The 26863-nt window shown below is 43.5% G+C and overlaps 1 protein-coding gene across 1 annotated transcript in view; it reads left to right on the top strand.

The window, feature by feature from the left end:
* Nucleotides 1–26863, top strand: part of LOC120524123 (NACHT, LRR and PYD domains-containing protein 3-like) — a 156550-nt gene that overhangs the window by 90299 nt on the left and 39388 nt on the right. Inside the window, exons 7-8 of the mRNA XM_039746000.1 lie at nucleotides 2012–2188; nucleotides 20475–20651. Of these exons, the coding sequence (XP_039601934.1) occupies nucleotides 2012–2188; nucleotides 20475–20651 (354 nt within the window). The remainder of the gene's footprint in view (nucleotides 1–2011; nucleotides 2189–20474; nucleotides 20652–26863) is intronic.

Here is a 26863-nt window from a genome sequence, read left to right as displayed (position 1 = left end):
ACACTGTGATTAAAGGACTGATGAAGATGGCCGCCTCCTCTTCATCACCTCTTAAACTGATGGACAGCTCAAGCCCCTCTTCCTCCATCATTTTGTCCAATCCTATTGGCTGAGGTCCTGGACTTGAATACCTCAGGACCCAGGTTCAAATCCTGCCTCTGACGTCCCCCTTTCACCTGCCCGTAAAATAAAGGTGCTTGTCTGTCTCCATATTTTATATTCCAGAATGTTCTCAGTGATATTTGCACAGGAATTCTGAGCTGAACGCCAGTCCCACTTGTCTGCGTTTGTGGAGGTGGATTTCTGATTTGTCCATTTCCTTCTTGTGTTCTCCTCTTTATGATTTTTGAAGTTTTTCAGTTTCATTCCTAAAATTCAAACCCCTTAAATGTGCTTCACTGACCCTAATGGTGGAGGCCCGCCTGTCCAGTGTCCAGACTCTCAGCCCCTCTCAGCCCACCCTGTCAGCTTTGCCCCTCTCTGTCCTCCTCTACTGGACTGTCATGTCCTCCTGTGGCCGTCACCTCCTCTCTGCTGACGTCAGCTCTCTTCAGTTCACTCCTTGTCTTTTTATCTCGTTGTTCTCAATTGTCTGTTTATTTTCATTGTGAAGGGCGCTATATAATATAAAGGCTGACTGACTGCATGTCTGGAGAGACCCCCATGTTTAAGTGCAAACTCCACAGACCCCTCAGTCAGGATTACAGACAGAAACCCGAAGTCCTCACTCAGTTCTCTTCAGCCAGTGAAGTGCGAGTGGATCTCAATGTCCTCATTGCTGTTTGTGCCCACATGTCACACCGGGCCACCAGTCACCACAACATGAAATCAGAACACGTGTCCACCTACTGTATATAGCGCCTTTAAGGAGAGCGTTGGTCTGAGGTTCACACTGGCCTTCAGTCTGATGTGTCCAGCTCTGCTGGTGGTCATCATGTCACCTACTGAGACCCCCAGGGCTGTCTGTCTGTGTATTTAAGGATCAACACAGTGGGTCACATTGTGGAAGGACATAAAAGAATGAAGAGGACCTGAAGTCAAATAGACAATATGGATGCTGAGCTGAGAAACTCCTGACCTGGTGACAACGAGAAATATGAAGTGAAGGATTATGGGAGAAATGATGATAATGAAAGGGACTGAGGTGACAAGTCCAGTGTGACATTTCCTGTCCTGAATGATTAGATGGGTTATTCCTGTTACTCGCTGTCATCACACAGGTGTCACTCACCGTCTTGTTCCTCGTATTTTTAATTTTTACTGACATATCTGACTAACGTGCAGCACGACTCCGCTCTCTGGTGCTGCGACAAACAAGAATGGATTACAATGGAGAAGCTCATTGGATTGAATCTGATGGAGTAGAAGACCCCAATCCTCCCACCTCTCTCCTGTTTCTGACCTCTCCAGTGGTGTGTCAGCGCCCCCTTGAGGCTCTGTGAGTAAGAGCTGAGCTGAGCCTAAGCCCCTTCTCATCTCCCAGTGGTGGTCTTCATACCACAGGTCTTGTGTGGTCCTTGTTGAAGTTCCTGCTTCACTTCTCCTCCTCCTCCTCCTCCTCCAAACTTATCTTCTTATCCTGATGGACTTCTCAACAATACTGGGGGTCCACTGAGACCCCTAGAGTGGCAGCAAATAGAAGAGAGCCATCCATTAGAGAGCCGTCCATCTGTGTCTTGTCTTCACACCACGTTTGTCCCTCCACATTGTCTTCGTCTCCTTCAATCCCAGTGTCGTCTTCTTAACCTTCGTCTCTAAACGTGTCTCACTCCTTCTGGAGACTCTGGCAGATCAAAGGATTTTCTTCTGCTCTTCCTGCTTTTCTTGGAGTTTTTGTTTCATTCCCAAGATGCTCTTTGTTCTGCTGTGCTCAGTGCTTTACTGTGGATGGACGTCCACGAGGACTCAGGCTTTGTCACAGTGACAGTGTCACTTATTTATTGGCCTGTACTGTCCTCTCTGTCTGTCTGTCTCTCCTCAGGTCCTCACTTGTCTCTGTTTGTCTCCACAGGCTGGTGTCATGTCGTCTCTCTGGCAGATGTTGCTCAGCTCTCTCCTCGGCTCTCTCTTCTCCAAACTCACAGCTGACTGAACTGAGACTGAGTGAGAACAACAACATGAAGGACTCAGGAGTGGAGCAGCTGTGTGAGGGCCTCAGGAGTCCAAACTGTAAACTGAAGACACTGTGGTGAGTAGAAAACACTGAGTGAGTGTGTGAGTAAGTGTTTGTGTTTGTGTGTGTGTGTGCGTGTGTGTGTGTGTCTGTGTGTGGCCATTGTTATCTGTCTCTCTATGACACTACTTATAATTGTCCTCTGATAATCTGATAATGGTCCTCTTCTGGGGTCTCAAGGGTGTATTGGGGTCCTCTTCAGAAGCCCTGCTTTAGATATTTAAAGCACAGACACGTGTGACGCCGTCAGTCTCTTTTTAGTTTAGACGTGTAAAGCACAAGTGACAGTGAAGCCCGTCTGATTTGTCATTTGTTGTTTTACAGCTCAGTCCTCATCAGTGGAGGAGAACTCTGTCATCACTCGTTCATCACACAAACACAACATGGTGACAACACGTTTAGATTAGCGTGTATTCATTGTCTCGTACAGTTGGAATTGTCTTCAGCACACTAAATAAATGTCGTATTAAACTAAGACACTTCTGCAGGGCCAGATCAGGGTGACTCGGTGGTCACTGAGGGGCTCTGCTCACACCGTACTGTCAAATAGCCACCACTGCCACCACTCTGTCCTCACGATTATAAACCTGTCTGATTAGACCTCAATTAAAGAAACTAAAAAGAAAAGTTTAAAACTAAAATACGAGAGGGGTCAGCAGAATCAGAGCGGGGGGCAAATAAGTCACTTCTATGAGATCAGACATTTGATGTGACCGAGTCACCAAAGAGAAAGTGGCACTGTAGGTGGCAGCAGGAATTCTGACATTCTGCACTTTTAAATGGCTACTTCTCAGCTCTTTATTTTATAATCATTTGACTGCCACCCTGATCTAAGGTGACTTACAATATTTCAGACACAATTCCTTATACACTCACTTAAAGGATTATTAGGAACACCACACTAATACGGTGTTTGACCCCCTTTCGCCTTCAGAACTGCCTTAATTCTACGTGGCATTGATTCAACAAGGTGCTGAAAGCATTCTTTAGAAATGTTGGCCCATATTGATAGGATAGCATCTTGCAGTTGATGGAGATTTGTGGGATGCACATCCAGGGCACGAAGCTCCCGTTCCACCACATCCCAAAGATGCTCTATTGGGTTGAGATCTGGTGACTGTGGGGCCATTTTAGTACAGTGAACTCATTGTCATGTTCAAGAAACCAATTTGAAATGATTCGAGCTTTGTGACATGGTGCATTATCCTGCTGGAAGTAGCCATCAGAGGATGGGTACATGGTGGTCATGAAGGGATGGACATGGTCAGAAACAATGCTCATGTAGCCCGTGGCATTTAAACGATGCCCAATTGGCACCAAGGGGCCTAAAGTGTGCCAAGAAAACATCCCCCACACCATTACACCACCACCACCAGCCTGCACAGTGGTAACAAGGCATGATGGATCCATGTTCTCATTCTGTTTACGCCAAATTCTGACTCTACCATTTGAATGTCTCAACAGAAATCGAGACTCATCAGACCAGGCAACATTTTTCCAGTCTTCAACTGTCCAATTTTGGTGAGCTCGTGCAAATTGTAGCCTCTTTTTTCCTATTTGTAGTGGAGATGAGTGGTACCCGGTGGGGTCTTCTGCTGTTGTAGCCCATCCTCCTCAAGGTTGTGGGTGTTGTGGCCTCACAAATGCTTTGCTGCATACCTCAGTTGTAACGAGTGGTTATTTCAGTCAAAGTTGCTCTTCTATCAGCTTGAATCAGTCGGCCCATTCTCCTCTGACCTCTAGCATCGACAAGGCATTCTCGCCCACAGGACTGCCGCATACTGGATGTTTTTCCCTTTTCACACCTTTCTTTGTAAACCCTAGAAATGGTTGTGCGTGAAAATCCCAGTAACTGAGCAGATTGTGAAATACTCAGTCCGGCCCGTCTGGCACCAACAACCATGCCACGCTCAAAATTGCTTAAATCACCTTTCTTTCCCATTCTGACATTCAGTTTGGAGTTAAGGAGATTGTCTTGACCAGGACCACACCCCTAAATGCATTGAAGCAACTGCCATGTGATTGGTTGATTAGATAATTGCATTAATGAGAAATTGAACAGGTGTTCCTAATAATCCTTTAGGTGAGTGTATTTCTTTTTGTCCCCAGGCAGGTGAAGTGACTTGCTCAGGTCACATGGTGTCACTAGTGGCATTTGAACCCACAGTCTCAGAGTTTGAAGTCCAAAGCCTTAACCGCTGTGCCATCAGCAGACAGGCAGAGTGCCAACTACTGAGCCTGAACTGATGGCCGGGATGCAGAAACTTTGATCTTCTTACTGTGACATGTCAGCGATCAGCTGACTTGAATTCTTTGCGTCTCCATGTCACTAATTTGACTTGTGTGTGGTCACTCAGTAACTGGGACATCTCCTGCACTCCTACGGCCTTGGTACTCTGAAGTCTTGGTCACTGTAGCCACCTTTTTGTCCTGCTGATCCTGCTCTGTCAAGTCCATGAATCTCAAGGCCCTCCAAGTATCATTGTAGGGAAGGTCTCTAATTTCACCTTAACAGCTTCCTGTGCCCCTGATGTCCACCATGACAGGTAACAGCACATATGTGGCCCCAGCTCCTGCCGCTGAGATATTAAGACATTTGCATTCTGACTCCATGTTCTCCACACCCAGAGCTGAGAGTTTTACCCATGCTGAGCACAGCCATCTGCTAGTCATTCCCAGCATGCCGCCACTGCCCATTTGGTCAGAACACCAAATGCTCAGTTAGTCTGAGGCAGCCTACCACCCAATAGTGACATCTCAGCTGCTCACTTTATCTGAGCGTCCCCTCCATACAGCCTCAGGTTAAATGGGATGACGTTACAGTTGATCATTAATGCCATGGCTTTTGTTAGGAACAAATCCTGATCAGCACAGAAAGTCAATAACATTTCACAAGTGGACCTCGGGTCAGGCAGGCCACTTGTCCCAGTTGGGCTAGTTGAGGTATCAACATAACAAGATGGTGCCCTCAGGGGGTGCTGAATATCGTGTGCCACGTCTGGAGCGTCGTCACATTTACTAATGGTGGTACAGTTTGTAAGGGTTAACAAGTCAACTGAAAGACAGAACACGTGAGCAGGTCCACAAGACAAGAGGACCTACTGAACAAGATAGTATCTATCTATCTATCTATCTATCTATCTATCTATCTATCTATCTATCTATCTATCTATCTGTCTGTCTGTCTGTCTGTCTGTTATATAGTGCCTTTCACATCTATCTATCTATCTATCTATCTATCGCTACTGTCTTGCTGTCGGTGTGTCTTTCGATTAGAGTGGTCTGGGGTGGCCGTGTCTGAGTCGTGGCGTTGGAAGTCGGACGTTTTTTTTCTGTCTTCTGTAAGTTTTTTTGTTTTTCATTATTTCTAACTCCTATATCAGGTGGTTTTATCGAATAAGACGTGGCTTTGGCGTGTAGCTATGGCCGCGTCCAAAGGGTCTTTGCCTGGTCTAATGACTAGGTTTTATGAAAATCTTTCCTGCCGACATGGGGCTAAAGTACTGGTGGAGCCTCACGTTTCCGCTGAAGAGTGTGTTGTGGCTCTCGGTCCGTTCAGCCTCAAGAATGAATAAGGAGGTGGTGGTTTTTCTTAACGAGAAATCTCTGGTTGATAAACTTGTAGAAGAAGGGATTATTATTAATGGTGCTTTGATTCCTTTTCTACCTCTGTCAGCATCTGCAATAAAGATTATTATTTCAAAAGTTCCACCATTCTTGAAGAATGATGTTTTGGTGCAGGAACTGAGCCGCTATGGCCAGGTTTTATCAGACATAGTGATGATTCCTTTGGGCTGTAAAATAAAAGAACTGAAACATGTTGTTTCATTTAAGAGGCAGGTTTTTATGGTGCTGAACAACAGGAATGAGGACATAAATGTTGCTCTAAGATTCAAAGTTGATGGCTGTGATTGTGTGTTTTTTGTGATTTTACACTCGATGAAGTGTTTTAACTGTGGGACTCAGGGCTGGACACAAGGCCTCTCAATGAAAGAATGAGACCATTTTATCAGTGGGCCGAAGCGCTGCCCATTTCACAGAGCGATGAGACGGAGTATGAAAGTGGCGAGGAGGTGGACAGTATGGAGGATGAGGAGACTGCAAAGGTAACTGAGCTTGTAGCCGAAGCACAGGTTGTGAGTGATTTACTCCCCACTGTGGTGTTAACAGTCGCTCCTGAGACAAGCCAGCTGACTACTGAAGGGAATGCGTCGGCTGAGCCCGGCGATCACGTTAAACACGAGTCAGATAGGAGTGCTCAGTGCAAGTCTGTGCACAGAGAACCGAGTAAAGATAAGCTGAAGACTGCGGAGGTCCACAGCGGTGGGGATAAGACGTCAATGGTCGGCACAGTGTGAGCTGCGTCCGTCAGCCCCGCTGTGAATGAAGCTATGGCTACTAACGTGGATGCTGAAACATCAGCGTGTGCTGACGGGCGCCTGACTGAGCGCACTGAGACGAGCTCTGTGGAGGACAGAGGAGTGAGACAGCAGCGGGTGTGAGTGGCGAGACCGATCAGAGGGAGAGTACAGGAGTGGGGGTGTGAGGAGGAATTTACAGTTCGCACTCGAAAACGAAAAGAAAAATCAGACACTAAAAAATCTGCAAAGAAAAGTCACGTGACTGGTGAGCCATCTCAAGGGTATAGCTGGACTCTTAGCAGTCAAAGTGAATGTCACAGCGACCTGAGTGATCGTGAGGATGACGGCAGTGACACTGATGTCTCAGTGAGGAGTACAACCTCGTCCCAATACAGACTCAGTGGCAGGCATAACACTGTGAGCATTAGGAAGTTTTTAGACTTCATCGAAGACAAGAGGGGTATTAGAGTAGAAGACCACTTCCCTGACCTTCCATTGTTTGTGGTGTCCGCTCAAAGGGTGATGTGTCTGGGAATGGACCAGAAGGAAACAACCAGGCTTACAAATTAGATTAGCAGGGTGTGAAAGTCCATTTTTCAGAAATAATGGATATGTTCTTGAGTCTTCTTTATTTCTGTTTGATTTGTGCAGTGCTGTTCACTCCCATTTGTGAATCATCAATGCAGTCTTTACACATTGGGAGTTTAAATGTGAATGGCTGTAGGAAGAATGCAAAGAGGACCACTGTGTTTGACTTTTTAAACCAAAAGGCTCTTCAGGTCACTTTCTTACAGGAAACTCACTCTAATGTTAGAAATCAGCCGGACTGGTTACGTGAGTGGGTCAGGGGGTCAGGCTGTCCTGAGTCATGGCTCACACGTCAGTGCTGGGGTGGCCATACTGTTCTCTAACACGTCAAATTTACAAATCACTAACATTAGTGAGGTGGTGGCTGGGCGCCTCCTGGTAGTTCAGGTGAAAGATAAGATTCAAGATCTGGTGTTTATTAACACTTACGCTCCAACAAATGGAGGAGAGAGACTTTGTTTCTTTAAAGCTCTGAGGAAGGTGCTGGAGACCTTTGTTAATGGGGAGATCCTGTTGGTCGGAGGAGATTTTAATTGTACGGAGAATAACTTACTGGACCGTAATGGTGCTGAGCCTCACCCAGCGTCTGTCCGTGTTTTACACTCCTTATTAGACCACTCGGACCTGGTGGACGTCTGGAGAAGTAAATTTCTTTCAGATAGGCAGTACACGTGGGCAAAGGGGGGCGGTGGGTGCATTTCGATGGCGCGTTTAGACCGTTTCTACCATTTGAGGCACCTTCTGCACATGATCAGTAAGGCTTATATCTATCCATGCGGTTTCTCGGATCACACTCTACTGGAAATGAATGTCTCTGTCCCCAAAAAGCCTTTCTCTAAATCTCTTTGGCACTTTAATGTCTCCTTGTTAGAGGATTCTCATTTCCTGAAGTGTTTGGAGTTTTTCTGACAGCAGTGGACACAATCCAAGTCCAGATTCCCATCTCTTCAATAGTGGTGGGATATGTCGAAGGTGCAGATAAAAGCCTTCTGCCAGTGGTACACTCAGCATGTGACCAGGTGGTGTCTTTACGAATTGAAGAGCTGCTTTAGTAAAGATTAGCCAACCTGCAGCATAGCATATGCCGCATAATTATTTATTGATGGGTGAACACTTCCTGAAAGACACAGTTGTCCAAATGGGGTTGGTTTGAGGATACAACTGTGAGTGAATGAAAAGATGGAACTCTGGAGAGAGCAACATACAATTGTCCAGGACTGAAAACTGGTTTTGGCAGATACAGGCATATCTTTTTGAAAATTTGTTCCTGCACCTTATTAATTGTCATTGCAAAGGCCAATCTAACAGGAAATTTTCTGTGTGTAAAAGTAAAAGGCAAGTTGGTCTCGTCCGATTCGAGAGAGATGGACGTCTAAAGTGGAGCTCCGCTAGCAGCGGTGTTATTTTTCGTATTATTTGCTTATTATCCTGAGATATCCTGCATTTATTCAACCCAAGAAGACTGCTACAGTATATATGTAAGCATATATAAACATGGCCAGCAATAAAGGGGGTCCGAAAGAAAAGAAAACTAAAGCTGCACCCAAGCCAAGATCAGCAAGCCCTAGCTCAAGATACAGCCTTTCAGAGAGAGACCTGGAACTGCTGGGCGAAAGTACATTCTCTTCGTCGCCGGCTGAGAGTGAAAAGGGGAGCGAATGTACGATCGGGAGTGCAGATCTTGATAGCTCGCTGATCGGAGAAGAACACCTGAAACTGGAAAGGGCCTTACAGTCCGCAATCTCAATTACTCCAGGAATAGCGGGGACACCGGCTACAGTAGAGCCTGACGCTTCACCTACGGTACAAGAAAGCGCAATTGAAATGTCTAAACTGGAGGTGATGATCGCTGAGATCGTACAAGATATAAAGAAAACCGAGAAGGCAAATGAGAAAGCAAGGGCAAAGGCACATGAGAGGCTGAAACAAGAGAAGGCAAATGAAAGGCTACGACAAGAAATGCAAGTGGAAATGCGACAGGTGCTGTGTAAAATTGAAACGCTTACTGATCAATTGGAGGATCTCAAGGAGACATTCACGACTAGGATTGAATTAGCCGAAAATTTAGCTACCAGTGCTGAAGAAAAAGCAGAAAATGTCAGCTCCGAATGCAAAAAACTCGGAGACAGACTGGCTGCTTTGGAAGATGGGAGTAGAAGGTATAATGTCAGAATTGAAGGTCTGCCTGAGAATCGAGAAAGTTCAAACCCGGTGAAATTCGCTGCTGAACTTTTTCTAAAATAATCGGGGACGACTTTAAAGCAGAATCTGAGATAGCAGCAGCTTACCGCGTACGCGGATCAAACACCATTAGACCCAGACCAAGATCTTTTATAGTTCGTTTTGAACGATTATCATTTAAGCTAGAGGTGATGGCACTCCTCAGAAACAAGGAAGATATTATATATGAAAATAACCACATTCGTATCTTCCCTGACTTCTCTCCAGCAACAGCTACTAAACGCGCAGCCTTCTATAACATTAAACAGTGGTTACGGCAAGCCAGCGTCAAATACAGCCTCTTGTATCCGGCAAAACTGAAAGTGGAATGGCAGGGTCATTCTATGTCTTCGCTAGCAAGGAAGAAGCAGAAAAGGAATTAAGAAAGCTGATCCCGGAACTATTCTGATACATAATAGTGAGTCATGGCGGTTAATGATAATGCTAGGATTAATAATCTACTGTCTGATCTATTCGTTTTAAAATACGGGTTTTTATCAGCATATATTCTCATATATTCTCATTATTACTTAGTATTACTAGGGCCTATCTGTTTATGTTTTATTGTGCTTAATTACTTTTTCCCCCCTTTTTTTTTTCTTTTTCTTTTCTAATTATTTCATGTGTACCTAAATGAGACTGTTCAATATCATACCCTTGGTTTATTGTTATTGCTATTACTGCATTAAGACTTGTTATGCTTATTTTGGACACATCTTTAACACCATCACCGGGTTTATTATCTGGGGTATCATCTTAATGCACTAAAATTGCTGAAGACTATATATATATTTTAAGTGCAAAATTCTTTTTTTTTTTTTCTCTTTTAAAGACTATATTGGTAACAGATATCTCTATCTTTTAACCTAAAGCGCCACTGCATGGGGCTTGATGTGCTTTGGACGTGCTCTGTCTCTGGGTATGTCAGAGGACTGGGACTGCGTGAAGTGGGTTTTAGCCTCACCTGGGGAGGCAAAAGGGAGGGTGGGGGTTAAGGGTGGAAGAGACAGAGAGCAGGCCTGATCTATACCTAATCTATCATCTCAATCTTTATAATTATAACTATCAACGTAATAATAAGCTGCATGGCAACAACTCTTGGGGAAATAGGAAATTAAGACCTAAACTATCTCACTTCCAGTTAAGACTATAAAATGACATCAAAAACTCAGAATCAGTGTCTCCATGATGGGACAGTTAACTTCGTAAGCTGGAATGTTAAAGGCCTGAATCACGAATTAAAGAGAAAGAAAGTACTTTCTCACCTAACAGGTCTAAATGCTAAAATAGTATTTTTACAGGAAACCCACTTACTAAGCAAGGATCAGTTCCGGCTGCAAAAAGACTGGACTGGCCAAATGTTCCATTCTAGTTTTACAAAGAAAACTAGAGGGTGGGAATTCTCATACATAGAACAGTACCATTTGTAGCATCAGATGTAGTATTGGATCCTGAAGGGAGATATGTAATGGTCATGGGAGACTTATCTAACTGTAAAATGATTTTGATAAATGTTTATGCACCTAATGTTGATGATAAGGAATTTATACAAAATTTATTTGCATCCATTCCCAATCTGAACACTCATAAAGTTATAATGGCTGGGGACTTTAATTGTGTTCTAAATCCACTTTTAGATAGGACTTCCTCCACAGGGGGAACGGCATCTAACACCGCAAAGATAATTACAAAGTTTATAACTGATCACAACTTATCAGATCCCTGGAGGTTTTAAACCCAAATTCAAGAACATATTCTTTCTACTCACCAGTACATCATTGCTACTCAAGGATTGATTACTTCTTTATAGACAATAACTTCTTGCCTAAGATTAAATCTTGTAAATACGATGCTATTGTTATTTCAGACCATGCTCCTATGATCTTGGAGCTGAAATTACTAAGCCCCATACACTCACCCCGCAGATGGCGCCTCAACCCGCTTCTATTAGCTGACGAGAATTGTACTGAATTTATATCCAAACAAATCAAATTCTTTCTAGAGACAAATACATCCCCTGAGATCTCTGCAGGAATACTCTGGGAAACTCTTAAGGCCTTCTTAAGAGGACAGATTATCTCATATCTTTCCCACAGAAATAAATCCAAGCAAGAAAGTAGCAGAGATAAAAAGCGAAATTACTAAAATAGATGAAGAACATGCCAGACTACCAAGCAGACTCTACATAGGAGGAGGCAGGCTCTACATTCAGAATTAAACCTCTTGACAACTAAAGAAACTGAACAACTAATTTACAAATCCAGACATCATTATTATGAACATGGAGAGAAAGCTAATAAGCTTTTAGCTCAACAAATTCACAAGCAAGAAGTACGCAACGCAATCTCGGTAATCACTAACACGAACGGAGATAAAATCATCGAACACAAAAATATAATGCACACTTTTAGAGACTACTATAAATCCCTATATACTACTGAGTTTAAAGAAGACAATATACAATCTAATGCATTTCTGGATACATTACAGATACCACAAATAGACGCTTTTAGTGTGGAGGAACTTGATAAACCTCTGGCATTATCAGAATTACTAGATGCTATAAAGTCACTCCAAGGTGGAAAAGCAGCAGGCCCTGATGGCTACCCTGCAGAGTTTTACAAGAAATTCTCGCTCAGCTAGCTCCCTCCTATTAGCAACATTTACAGAAGCCAGAGATAACCAATCTCTTCCACAAACCTTTCGCCAAGCACTAATCACTGTCTTTCCAAAACAAAATAAGGACTTATTACAATGTGCATCATACAGACCAATTTCACTTCTGAATAACGACGTTAAAATACTCTCTAAAATCATAGCTAGAAGGATGGAGAAAGTGCTCCCCTCGTAATATCACAAGACCAAACTGGATTTATTAGGGGCCGACACTTATCTTCAAATCTTCACGCCTGTTTAATGTAATATACTCACCAACTAAATCAAACACCCCAGAAATATTATTATCATTGGATGCAGAAAAAGCATTCGACATGATTGAATGGAAATACCTTCTTACTACATTGGAGAAGTTTTGGGTTTGGCCGAACATTTGTGCATGGATTAAATTACTGTATACTAACCCAGAAGCTTCAGTTTGCATCAATAACATTTGCTCAGACTACTTTAAACTAGAACGTGGCACAGACAAGGATGCCCTTTGTCACCACTGCTGTTTGCAATTGCCATTGAACCACTGGCAATACATTGTCGAAATACTGATCAGATAAAGGGGATTAGCAGAGAAGGACTGGAACAGAAAATCTCATTATATGCAGATGACATGGTACTGTATATATCGGACCCAGAAAATTCTGTGCCTGCAGTCTTAGCAGCACTCACAGAATTTCAAAAGATCTCTGGTCTCAGAATTAATCTGAATAAAAGTGTACTCTTTCCAGTGAATTCTCAAGCATATAATATTAGATTAGACACCCTACCTTTTATCATTGCAGAACAGTTTAAATACCTGGGGTAAACATCACAAGTAAACATAAAGCTCTTTATCAACAAAATTTCGCGTCTGCATGGAAAAAATTAAACAAGACTTGCATAGATGGTCAACCCTTCATCTCACACTAGCTGGAAGAATTAACACTGTTAAGATGAATATTCTTCCTAAGCTCCTTTTTATTTCAAAACATCCAATATACATTAATAAATCATTCTTTAAGCAATTAGATTCAACAATAACCTCATTTATTTGGAATTCAAAACATCCACGCATCAAAAGAGCGACCCTACAAAGACAAAAGGCAGAAGGCGGCATGACTCTACCTAACTTCCAGTTTTATTACTGGGCAGCAAATATACAGTGATAAGAACCTGGACACAAATAGAAGAACATACACAGGCATGGACCGCAATAGAAGTAAAATCCTGCAGTACTTCTTTGTATTCCTTGCTCTGTGCTCCAATAAACACACGTTATCGGCAATACACTAATAACCCAATTGTGCTCCACTCACTTAGAATCTGGAACCAATGTAGAAAGCATTTTAAGACGGAGAAGCTTCTATCTGTGGCACCCTGCAAGAGAACCACCTCTTTCAACCTTCACAAACATATGCAGTTTTAATATCTGGAAAAATTTGGAATTAACTTGCTTAGAGATCTTTATATAGACAACGTCTTTGCATCCTATGAACAATTACATTCCAAATTTAACATTCCAGCTACACATTTCTTTCACTATCTTCAAATCAGGAACTTTGTTAAACAGAACCTTCCAGATTTTCCTCATCTTGCACCCTCATCCACGCTGGAAAAATATTGCTCAATTTCAAGGAGTTAGACTCCATCTCTACAATATATAAAATCATTTTACAATCCCTTCCTTTCAAAGATCCAAGAGGACACTGGGAAAAAGATCTCTCAATTAATATATCAGAAAAGGAGTGGAAAGTAGCAATGCAGAGAATTCACTCAAGCTCCATATGCAAAGCATACAATTATACAACTCAAAATTATATATAGCACATCTGTCTCGACTAAAACTCTCAAAATGTTTCCAGGGCATGATCCAACCTGTGAACCTTTGCAACCAAGCCCTAGCCTCACTGGGTCACATGTTCCGGGCCTGCACCAAATTAACATTATTCTGGACAAAATTTTTAATTACCTCTCAGACAGCCTTGGACTCACAATCCCTCCTAACCCATTAACAGCTGTGTTTGGGGTTCTTCCAGAGGGCTTAAAGTGGAGAAAGACAAACAAATTGTGATTGCATTCACTACACTTTGGCACGCAGACTTATTCTGATAAACTGGAAGAACCCAAACTCTCCTCTTTAAGTCAGTGGGAAACTGATGTGTTATACTATTTGAAATTGGAAAAAATCAAATACTCAGTTAGAGGATCTGTGCAGACTTTTTTTCAAAACATGGCAGGATCTAATCAGTAATATTTTAAAATGAGTTCATAAAGCACAGAGAATTTATTAATTTAGGTATGTTTACAAGCCTTAAATTTTACACGTTTGGCTTGCTCTCTCTCTCAGGGTGGGGATCGATCTGTTCTTAACCAATTTTTCTTTTTGTAAAAACTTGATTGCTTTGTATGGATTGTAATAAAATTAATAAAAATAAAAAAAAAAAAGTAAAAGGCAAATTTGAATCTGATGGGGTCAGGCAAATCCGGGGAATAAGGACAGTTTGTGAGGTAGCAGCTGCGATTGCTTTACACTCTAGTACATTGCGGTGAATGCTGAGAACAGTCTAGTGCCTTTACAGAGACTTCTTGCTGGCATGAGATTTCTGAGAGGCATGATGACTGAACCAATTTTAAGTTTGACTTTATGCGGAGGCATACCAGTGGGAGTAATGGCTGCCTGGCGGGTCATGGGAATAATGCTGCTGTATCGCAATCGTTTATGGTCAGAACTACGATGGTATGAGATCTTCTTTGAACCTCCAACTTTCGTTCTTGATTAATTAAAACATTCTTGGCAAATGCTTTCGCTATCGCGCGAATTGTTGTCGTGCGTGTGCCATGGTCGGCTGCTTAGTGAATTGTTGGTGGGTGGGGCTCGGTCTTGCGTGCGTCTTGCTTTCCATGGACTTAGTGAATTATATATATAGATACACTTGCTGTTTTAAAGTCCAAAAAACAATCCCTTTCTAAACTCCTGGAGCTCCGTACCCAAGGTACCTTGGTGCGCTCAGGTTTTCAAACTTTAAATCAACTGGACAAACTTACAAAAAAGAAAAAGGCCGAGAGTAAAGTGATCCACACGCTGCAGGATGCCGAAGGTCACGAGCTGCACACCACAGAGGAGTTCAGGAACTTTGCGGTGTCTTTTTACTCAGATTTATTTAAGGATGGTTTAATTGATGATTCGGCCACGTTGGACTATTTGCACGGATTACCCAAACTTATAGACACAGCCAAGCTGAAGCTGGAGGCAGACATCAGTTTTCAGGAATTCTCAGATGCACTGGCTGGTTTAAATACTGGAAAGGCACCAGGACTCGATATCATCCCAGCTGAATTCTATAAACATTTCTGGTATCTGCTGGGTGAAGAGGTGTATGCGGTGTTCTTAGAAAGTTTACAGGACAGAGAATTGCCGTTGAGCTTCAGAAGAGCAGTCGTCACTCTGCTGCCTAAGAAAGGAGACATTTGCCAAATAAAGAACTGGCGCCCCGTGAGCCTGCTGTGCACGGACTATAAGATCTACTTGAGGGCCCTGGCCAGCCGCCTGAGGACTGTGATGGACCTCCTTGTCAGTCCCTGTCAGATGTACTGTGTGCCTGACAGGACCATCTATGATGACATTTTTGTATTGCGGGATATCATTTCAGCCTTGAATCTTTCTGGGATGGATTTAGTAATCTTATCCTTTGACCAGGAGGAAGCTTTTGACCAAGTAGATCACTGTTTTTTTGTTTAAAACATTGAAATGTTTTGGGTTTGGGGATAATTTTGTTCAAATGATTGCACTGCTGCATGCCAATGTTTTTGGAATTTTAAAAGTTAATGGCACTCTGAGCACACTGTTTCCAGTCAGGAGGGGAATTCGTCAGGGCTGCCCCTTGTCCAGCATGCTCTATGCGTTGGCCATCAAGCTGAGGCATAGACTACAGGGGCTGACATTTCCATCCTGCCCAAATGTTACTTTCAAATGTTTGGCCTATGCTGATGATATTGTGGTCTTCATCAAATCGAAGGGTGACATTGAAGTTTTAATTTCTTGCCAACAAATATTTGAGAACATATCATTAGCAAAAATCAATTGGACTAAGAGTAACGCCTTCTTACTGGGCACCTCGTCTGGATGTCCACTACCAGAATTTCCTGGTGGCCTAGAGTGGAACAAGAAGTGCTTCAGGTATCTTGTGGTGGTCTTGGGCAGTGAGGGGTGGATGAGAGTAATTGGGAGGGACTTTTAGAGAAAGTGACCTCTCGTCTGAACAGGTGGAAGTGGATCGTACTTAAACTGTCATACAGAGGGCGGGTGATCGTCATCAATAATTTAGTGGCCTCAATGCTGTGGCAGAAACTCATGTTTGGTGACCCCCTTCTGGGGCTTTTAAAGAAGATCCAAAGAGTCTTGGTCGATTTCTTCTGAGATGTCTTGCATTCGCTAAAGCAGAGTCTGCTGTTTATACCGTTGGAAGAAGGCGGTCAGGGACTTCTAGATATCCCCTCAAAAGTTGCAACCCTCAGTCTCCAAGTCCTACAGAAGCTTTTCTGTGTTTCATATTCCCTAAGTTGGAGGGAGTTAGCGCTGAGTTTCCTTCATCGTGTGGCCGGGTTAGGGTTTGATGAAGCACTTTTTGGTGATAAATCTACAAAAAATGGACCTTTCTGTGTTGCCAAAATTTTACAGAGGTGTCCAATTAAATTGGCACTTGGTGTTTCAGAGGAATTTTAATACGACTGGGGGGTCATAAAATGAACCTTTCATTTTTAACTCTGTCTTTTCATGCCCCCACTTGCACAGTGACAGTTTTGTTACAATTCTTATTAATCAGGTACTGAAACTGGCACAGATTTATGATGCTACTATTAAGTCATTCATTGATGCTGAAGTCTTGGCTTCTCTTCTTGAAGTAAAGTCAGTCAGGACAATTCAGCAGTAGCTAAAGACCACCACTGACTCAGTGACTCCATCAGCTCAAATGGTAATAAGTTTGATGTTTGCCCCACTGTGGACCTCTCATTACTTTAGGACCATTCAGTTGTTCAGTTCACTAAAGGAACAGTGGTGGGCTTTGATTCTTAGTCAATGAGGGGACTACATCAGTGCTCTGTCAAGGTGATTCACTTTGCCTGCATTGGGGTCTGTGCTGGACACTCCATGGAGGGAAAAGCTGGGAGTGGAAGGGGACAGGGAGCCTGCGTGGTGGAATCGGGAAAGCTGCCAAGAAACAAAAGAACTACAGACTTGCAGTGAAGAATTGGACAGGGGATCATTGCCACCAACTCCTTTTTAAACATTATTAAAGAAGCACAAGATGATTCCTGCATTTCCTGTGGACAAAAAGAAACGATTTTTCACTTATTTTTGTATTGTAATATAAACCGAGATCTATCTATCTATCTATCTATCTATCTATCTATCTATCTATCTATCTATCTATCTATCTATCTATCTATCTATCTATCTATCTATCGCCTCACTATTGCTCTTTCTGGCCATGTGCCGTGTCGCCGTATCTTCACGTTTTTCTCTCTTCTCTTATTATTTTCAGTTTCTTTGTCGTCTCTCGCCGTGTTGTCCTAATAAACCCAATCAGACCCCTCAGGTGAATGTTAATGGCGGTTGTGTTCATGTAATTCTCCTAAATGATATCACAGATCTGATTGCTATGTGACTGACTACCCCGACATCTTAGGCCTCACATAACCTGTTTTCACTTTGAATGACGTGGGCTCATTAAGAAGGCCCACTTGTCAGATTCGGCCCACAGGCCTTGTGTTTGCCCGCCTGCTCTTGACCCCCTGCCTGTTGATGTCGGACCCTTGATGTATTTTTTCTAACATTTTTACCATTCAGTGAAGTTCAAGCTCATAGTCTGAGGTGTTGTGTTTGTATTTTAAATTTGTAGGACAGTCGATATAAAAGACTTGACCAGAAATCAAACCAACGTTGATGGATTTTATGAATTCCAGTTTGGAGGAATAACACAGTGGGACAGTAATGGGGTACAAGACCCCTAGAGCAGGCAGTCCCAGCCATGGACCTTCTGAATGATGGACAAGTGTGAGGGTCCCGAGTCCTGGAGGAGGACAGGAAATGCAGGGCCGAGCTGATAGAGGGTCTCATCTTCTTTTCGGCCATTAAGAACGTTCAGGTGGTCCGTCACCTCAGCAGAACACAGAAGTGACATTTCATTTGGCCCCCCTGTGTTCAGAGTGTATCGTGTCCTTCATTTATTCTCGGCATGGAGGTTTGCACCAAGGTGTGTGAGGCAGTGTGCTAGCTACTGTGCCAACATGCTGCCCACTTGTCTTGTGTCAGTTCCACTTCCTCAGTTGGTGAGCTGCATGTTACTTTCAAACGTTCGGACCTCCTTAGCCTTTGGACTTTGATTAAATGTTTTCTTCCACTCAAATGATAAAACACTTTTGTCATAAAGACAAGTGACAGTTTGGGACACAACTAAAGACTTGAAGGAGTGACACTGTGATTAAAGAACTGATGAAGATGGCCGCCTCCTCTTCATCACCTCTTAAACTGATGGACAGCTCAAGCCCCGCCTCCTCTGTCATTTTGTCCAATCCTATTGGCTGAGGTCCTGGACTTGAATACCTCAGGACCCAGGTTCAAATCCTGCCTCTGACGTCCCCCTTTCACCTGCCCGTAAAATAAAGGTGCTTGTCTGTCTCCATATTTTATATTCCAGAATGTTCTCAGTGATATTTGCACAGGAATTCTGAGCTGAACGCCAGTCCCACTTGTCTGCGTTTGTGGAGGTGGATTTCTGATTTGTCCATTTCCTTCTTGTGTTCTCCTCTTTATGATTTTTGAAGTTTTTCAGTTTCATTCCTAAAATTCAAACCCCTTAAATGTGCTTCACTGACCCTAATGGTGGAGGCCCGCCTGTCCAGTGTCCAGACTCTCAGCCCCCTTCAGCCCACCCTGTCAGCTTTGCCCCTCTCTGTCCTCCGCTACTGGACTGTCATGTCCTCCTGTGGCCGTCACCTCCTCTCTGCTGACGTCAGCTCTCTTCAGTTCACTCCTTGTCTTTTATCTCGTTGTTCTCAATTGTCTGTTTATTTTCATTGTGAAGGGCGCTATATAATATAAAGGCTGACTGACTGCATGTCTGGAGAGACCCCCATGTTTAAGTGCAAACTCCACAGACCCCTCAGTCAGGATTACAGACAGAAACCCGAAGTCCTCACTCAGTTCTCTTCAGCCAGTGAAGTGCCAGTGGATCTCAATGTCCTCATCGCTGTTTGTGCCCACATGTCACACCGGGCCACCAGTCACCACAACATGAAATCAGAACACGTGTCCACCTACTGTATATAGCGCCTTTAAGGAGAGCGTTGGTCTGAGGTTCACACTGGCCTTCAGTCTGATGTGTCCAGCTCTGCTGGTGGTCATCATGTCACCTACTGAGACCCCCAGGGCTGTCTGTCTGTGTATTTAAAGGATCAACACAGTGGGGTCACATTGTGGAAGGACATAAAAGAATGAAGAGGACCTGAAGTCAAATAGACAATATGGATGCTGAGCTGAGAAACTCCTGACCTGGTGACAACGAGAAATATGAAGTGAAGGATTATGGGAGAAATGATGATAATGAAAGGGACTGAGGTGACAAGTCCAGTGTGACATTTCCTGTCCTGAATGATTAGATGGGTTATTCCTGTCACTCGCTGTCATCACACAGGTGTCACTCACCGTCTTGTTCCTCGTATTTTTAATTTTTACTGACATATCTGACTAACGTGCAGCACGACTCCGCTCTCTGGTGCTGCGACAAACAAGAATGGATTACAATGGAGAAGCTCATTGGATTGAATCTGATGGAGTAGAAGACCCCAATCCTCCCACCTCTCTCCTGTTTCTGACCTCTCCAGTGGTGTGTCAGCGCCCCCTTGAGGCTCTGTGAGTAAGAGCTGAGCTGAGCCTAAGCCCCTTCTCATCTCCCAGTGGTGGTCTTCATACCACAGGTCTTGTGTGGTCCTTGTTGAAGTTCCTGCTTCACTTCTCCTCCTCCTCCTCCTCCTCCAAACTTATCTTCTTATCCTGATGGACTTCTCAACAAAACTGGGGGTCCACTGAGACCCCTAGAGTGGCAGCAAATAGAAGAGAGCCATCCATTAGAGAGCCATCCATCTGTGTCTTGTCTTCACACCACGTTTGTCCCTCCACATTGTCTTCGTCTCCTTCAATCCCAGTGTGTCTTCTTAACCTTCGTCTCTAAACGTGTCTCACTCCTTCTGGAGACTCTGGCAGATCAAAGGATTTTCTTCTGCTCTTCCTGCTTTTCTTGGAGTTTTTGTTTCATTCCCAAGATGCTCTTTGTTCTGCTGTGCTCAGTGCTTTACTGTGGATGGACGTCACGAGGACTCAGGCTTTGTCACAGTGACAGTGTCACTTATTTATTGGCCTGTACTGTCCTCTCTGTCTGTCTGTCTCTCCTCAGGTCCTCACTTGTCTCTGTTTGTCTCCACAGGCTGGTGTCATGTCGTCTCTCTGGCAGATGTTGCTCAGCTCTCTCCTCGGCTCTCTCTTCTCCAAACTCACAGCTGACTGAACTGAGACTGAGTGAGAACAACAACATGAAGGACTCAGGAGTGGAGCAGCTGTGTGAGGGCCTCAGGAGTCCAAACTGTAAACTGAAGACACTGTGGTGAGTAGAAAACACTGAGTGAGTGTGTGAGTAAGTGTTTGTGTTGTGTGTGTGTGTGTGCGTGTGTGTGTGTCTGTGTGTGGCCATTGTTATCTGTCTCTCTATGACACTACTTATAATTGTCCTCTGATAATCTGATAATGGTCCTCTTCTGGGGTCTCAAGGGTGTATTGGGGTCCTCTTCAGAAGCCCTGCTTTAGATATTTAAAGCACAGACACGTGTGACGCCGTCAGTCTCTTTTTAGTTTAGACGTGTAAAGCACAAGTGACAGTGAAGCCCGTCTGATTTGTCATTTGTTGTTTTACAGCTCAGTCCTCATCAGTGGAGGAGAACTCTGTCATCACTCGTTCATCACACAAACACAACATGGTGACAACACGTTTAGATTAGCGTGTATTCATTGTCTCGTACAGTTGGAATTGTCTTCAGCACACTAAATAAATGTCGTATTAAACTAAGACACTTCTGCAGGGCCAGATCAGGGTGACTCGGTGGTCACTGAGGGGCTCTGCTCACACCGTACTGTCAAATAGCCACCACTGCCACCACTCTGTCCTCACGATTATAAACCTGTCTGATTAGACCTCAATTAAAGAAACTAAAAAGAAAAGTTTAAAACTAAAATACGAGAGGGGTCAGCAGAATCAGAGCGGGGGGCAAATAAGTCACTTCTATGAGATCAGACATTTGATGTGACCGAGTCACCAAAGAGAAAGTGGCACTGTAGGTGGCAGCAGGAATTCTGACATTCTGCACTTTTAAATGGCTACTTCTCAGCTCTTTATTTTATAATCATTTGACTGCCACCCTGATCTAAGGTGACTTACAATATTTCAGACACAATTCCTTATACACTCACTTAAAGGATTATTAGGAACACCACACTAATACGTGTTTGACCCCTTTCGCCTTCAGAACTGCCTTAATTCTACGTGGCATTGATTCAACAAGGTGCTGAAAGCATTCTTTAGAAATGTTGGCCCATATTGATAGGATAGCATCTTGCAGTTGATGGAGATTTGTGGGATGCACATCCAGGGCACAAGCTCCCGTTCCACCACATCCCAAAGATGCTCTATTGGGTTGAGATCTGGTGACTGTGGGGGCCATTTTAGTACAGTGAACTCATTGTCATGTTCAAGAAACCAATTTGAAATGATTCGAGCTTTGTGACATGGTGCATTATCCTGCTGGAAGTAGCCATCAGAGGATGGGTACATGGTGGTCATGAAGGGATGGACATGGTCAGAAACAATGCTCAGGTAGCCCGTGGCATTTAAACGATGCCCAATTGGCACTAAGGGGCCTAAAGCGTGCCAAGAAAACATCCCCCACACCATTACACCACCACCACCAGCCTGCACAGTGGTAACAAGGCATGATGGATCCATGTTCTCATTCTGTTTACGCCAAATTCTGACTCTACCATTTGAATGTCTCAACAGAAATCGAGACTCATCAGACCAGGCAACATTTTTCCAGTCTTCAACTGTCCAATTTTGGTGAGCTCGTGCAAATTGTAGCCTCTTTTTTCCTATTTGTAGTGGAGATGAGTGGTACCCGGTGGGGTCTTCTGCTGTTGTAGCCCATCCACCTCAAGGTTGTGCGTGTTGTGGCTTCACAAATGCTTTGCTGCATACCTCGGTTGTAATGAGTGGTAATTTCAGTCAAAGTTGCTCTTCTATCAGCTTGAATCAGTCGGCCCATTCTCCTCTGACCTCTAGCATCGACAAGGCATTTTCGCCCACAGGACTGCCGCATACTGGATGTATTTCCCTTTTCACACCATTCATTAATAAAGTATCTATCTATCTATCTATCTATCTATCTATCTATCTATCTATCTATCTATCTATCTATCTATCTATCTATCTATCTAATTATATAGTGCCTTTCACATCCTTCTATCTATCTATCTATCTATCTATCTAATTATATAGTATCTTTCACATCTATCTATCTATCGAAAAGTCACGTGGCTGGCGAGCCATCGCAAGAATCTAGCAGGATTCTTAGAAGTCAGAGTGATTGTCACAGCGACCTGAGTGATCGTGAGCACGAAGGTGGTGACACTGACGTCTCAGTGAGGAGTACGACCTCGTCCCAATACAGACTCAGTGGCGGGTATAACACTGTAAGTATTAGGAAGTTTTTAGACTTCATCGAAGGCAAGAGGGGTATTAAAGTGGAGGATCACTTCCCTGACCTTCCATTGTTTGTGGTGTCCACTCAAAGGGTGATGCGCAAAGCAAACTACCCTAAAAATGTGATTAACAGGGTGCGAAAGTCCATTTTTCAGAAATAATGGATATGTTTTTGAAACTTCTTTATTTTTGGTTGACTTGTGCAGTACTGTTCACTCCCATTTGTGAATCATCAATGCAGTCTTTACACATTGGGAGTTTAAATGTGAATGGCTGTAGGGCGACTGCAAAGAGGGCCGCTCTGTTTGACTTTTTAAACCAAAAGGCTCTTCAGGTCACTTTCTTACAGGAAACTCACTCTGATGTTAGAAATCAGCCGGACTGGTTACGTGAGTGGGTCAGGGGGTCAGGCTGTCCTGAGTCATGGCTCACACGTCAGTGCTGGGGTGGCCATACTGTTCTCTAACACGTCAAATTTACAAATCACTAACATTAGTGAGGTGGTGGCTGGGCGCCTCCTGGTAGTTCAGGTGAAGGATAAGAGCCAAGATCTGGTGTTAATTAACACTTACGCTCCAACAAATGGAGGTGAGAGACTTTGTTTTTTTAAAGCTCTGAGGAAGGTGCTGGAGACCTTTGTTAATGGCCCAAGGTGCCTTAGTGCGCTCACGTTTTCAAACTTTAAATCACCTGGGTGCACCTTCTAAAAAGAAAGAGGCCGAGAGTAAGGTGATCCACATGCTGCAGGACGCTGAAGGTCATGAGCTGCACACCACAGAGGAGATCAGGAACCTTTCTGTGTCTTTTTACTCGGATTTATTTCAGGATGGTGTAATTGATGATTCGGCCATATTGGACTATTTGAACGGATTACCCAAACTTACAGATACGGTCAAGATGAAGCTTGAGGCAGACATCACCTTTCAGGAGTTATCAGATGCACTGGCTGGTTTGAATACTGGAAAGGCACCAGGACTTGATGGCATCCCAGCTGAGTTCTATAAACATTTCTGGTACCTGCTGGGTGCCGAGGTGTACGAGGTGTTCTTACAAAGTTTACAGGATGGAGAATTACCATTGAGCTGCAAAAGAGCAGTCGTCACTCTGCTGCCTAAGAAAGGAGACCTTTGTCAAATAAAGAACTGCGCCGGTGAGCCTGCTGTGCACGGACTATAAGATCTTCTCGAGGGCCCTGGCCAGCCGCCTGAGGACTGTGATGGACCTGCTCGTCAGTCCCTGCCAGACATACTGTGTTCCTGACAGGACTATTTATGATAATAGTTTTGTATTCAGCCTCAAATCTTTCTGGGATGGATTTAGGAATCTTATCCATTGACCAGGAGAAAGCTTTTGACCGAGTAGATCACCGGTTTTTGTTTAAAACATTGAAATGTTTTGGGTTTGGTGATAATTTTGTTCATATGATTGCACTGCTGTACACCAACGTTTTTGGGATTGTAAAAGTTAATGGCACTCTGAGCGCACCGTTTCCAGTCAGGAGGGGAATTCGGCAGGGCTGCCCCTTGTCCGGCATGCTCTACGCATTGGCCATCGAGCCGTTTCTCTTTCAGCTGAGGCGGAGACTACAGGGGGTGACATTTCCCCCTAATTGGGAGGGACTTTTAGAGAAAGTGACTTCTTGTCTGAACAGGTGGAAGTGGATTGTACTTAAATTGTCATACAGAGGGCGGGTGATCGTCATCAATAATTTGGTGGCCTCAATGCTGTGGCACAACCTTATGTGTGGTGACCCCCATCTGGGGCTTTGAAAGAAGATCCAAAGAATATTCGTTGATTTCTTCTGGGATGGCTTGCATTGACTAAAGCAGAGTGTGCTGTTTGTACCGTTGGAAGAAGGCGGTCGGGGACTTCTAGATATCTCCTCAAAAGTCGTAGCCCTCAGGCTCCAAGTCCTACAGAAGCTTTTCTGCGTTTCGTATTCCTAGAGGTGGAGGGAGTTAGCGCTGAGTTTCCTTCATCGTGTGGCCGGGTTAGGGTTTGATGAAGCACTTTTGGTGGTAAATCTACAAAAAATGGACCTTTCTGTGTTGCCAAAATTTTACAGAGGTGTCCAATTAAATTGGCACTTGGTGTTTCAGAGGAATTTTAATACGACTGGGGGGTCATAAAATGAACCTTTCATTTTTAACTCTGTCTTTTCATGCCCCCTCTTGCAAAGTGACAGTTTTGTTTCAATTCTTATTAAGCATCAGGTACTGAAACTGACACAGATTTATGATGCCATTACCCAGTCATTCATTAATGCTGAAGTCTTGGCTTCTCTTTTAGAAGTAAAGTCAGTCAGGATGATTCAACATTTTCTGTCCTCCATAGCTAAAGACTACCACTTGCTCAATGACTCCATCGGCTCCACTGTTAATAAGTTGGATGTTTGCCCTGCAGTGGACCTCTCATTACTACCAGAACATTCAGTTGTTCAGTTCACCAAAGAAACAGTGGTGGGCTTTGCTTCTCTGTCCAAGAGAGAGCTCTATGAGTACTGCGTCAAGGTGACTCACTTCACTGCATTGGTGTCTGTGCTGGACACTCCATGGAGGGAGAAGCTGGCAGTGGAGGGGCACAGGGGGCCTTCGTGGAGGGAGTTCTACAAGCCACCGAGCAACAAAAGAACTGCAGACTTACAGTGGAGAATCGGGCATGGGATCATTGCCACCAAGTCCTTTTTAAAAATTATTAAAGAAGTTTTTCATTAGTTTTGGTATTGTAATCGACTTGGACTATTCTTCAGATTCTTTGAAGCTTTGTGTACCGAATGATTGGAACTTTTAATGAAGTCCTGTTTATTTTTGGAAGTAAATATAATAAGAAAACTTAATGCAGGATGCAACTGTTCAACTTTCTGTTAGGTGAAGCACAGCTGGCCATTTTAAAAAGTCGAAATAATAAGCAACGTGGATCTGAACCTACGGATATTTGTTTGATTTTTAAGTTGAATGTTTATTCAAGAATAAGAATGAAATATGCATATTTTAAAAAGATGAAAAGAATGGGGGTGTTTGAAAATGTGTGGGGGGTGAGAGGGGGGCTGTGCTCAGTTGATGAAAGGGAGCTGAAAATTAATTTCTGATTTCCCTTTGGTGGGCAAGAGAGAGAGAAAGCATTGGTGGGCATCAATACCACGTGCTTATTAATGTGCGGAGTAGGAGGAGTCCAAAGCGGGAGTAATGGTGGTCTTTGTATTATGATGAATTATTAACTTTTGATTTTTTTATTAATGTGCAGAGTAGGAGGAGTGTAAAGGGGGAGTAGTGGTGGTCTGAAGTATGGCTTTTTTGTTTATTCTGGAATTTTTTGTCATTTCACTGTGTATATTGTTATGTTGATGTTTCTTCCTATGTTTACAATAAAGTTATTTTAAAAATTAAAATTAAATTTTCTATCATATAGTGCCTTTCATCTATCTATCTATCTATCTATCTATCTATCTATCTATCTATCTATCTATCTATCTATCTATCTATACTAATAAAAGGCAAAGCCCTCACTGACTGACTCACTCACTCATCTCTAATTCTCTAACTTCCCATGTAGGTAGAAGGCTGAAATTTGGCAGGCTTATTCCTTACAGCTTACTTACAAAAGTTAAGCAGGTTTCATTTCGAAATTCTACGCGTAATGGTCATAACAGTCGACAACGTCCGCCATGTTGAAGTTTCTTATTTATGGCCCCATCTTCACGAAATTTGGTAGGCGGCTTCACTGCGCTAACCCAAACCAATGTACGTACTTATTTCGGTGGTAAGATGCCACTGTCGGCCGCCATATTGAACTTTTCAACGGTCTTTGTTACTTATGGGCCCATCTTCAAGAAATTTGGTATGGGGGTTCCCAACGCTAACTGAATCCTACTTATGTACATATATACGTCCATAGCCTGCAGCTCGGTCACCGTGTGAGGCGGCGTTGGCTCCCTCATCCTCACGCCTCCCACGTTGTTGGCTGCCTACCTATATAAGGCCGTCCGTCACTCCGGTCTCTACATTCCCTTCCTTGCTTCACCACGGGATTCACATCTCCCTTTTTATTTAATCCACGGCTTCTCTGCT

The sequence above is a fragment of the Polypterus senegalus genome, chromosome 2 (genome assembly GCF_016835505.1).
Source record: "Polypterus senegalus isolate Bchr_013 chromosome 2, ASM1683550v1, whole genome shotgun sequence".
In the NCBI taxonomy this organism is placed as follows: domain Eukaryota; kingdom Metazoa; phylum Chordata; class Cladistia; order Polypteriformes; family Polypteridae; genus Polypterus; species Polypterus senegalus.
Note: the sequence above shows the minus strand (reverse complement) of the source record. Positions and strands in the feature narration are given on the sequence as shown.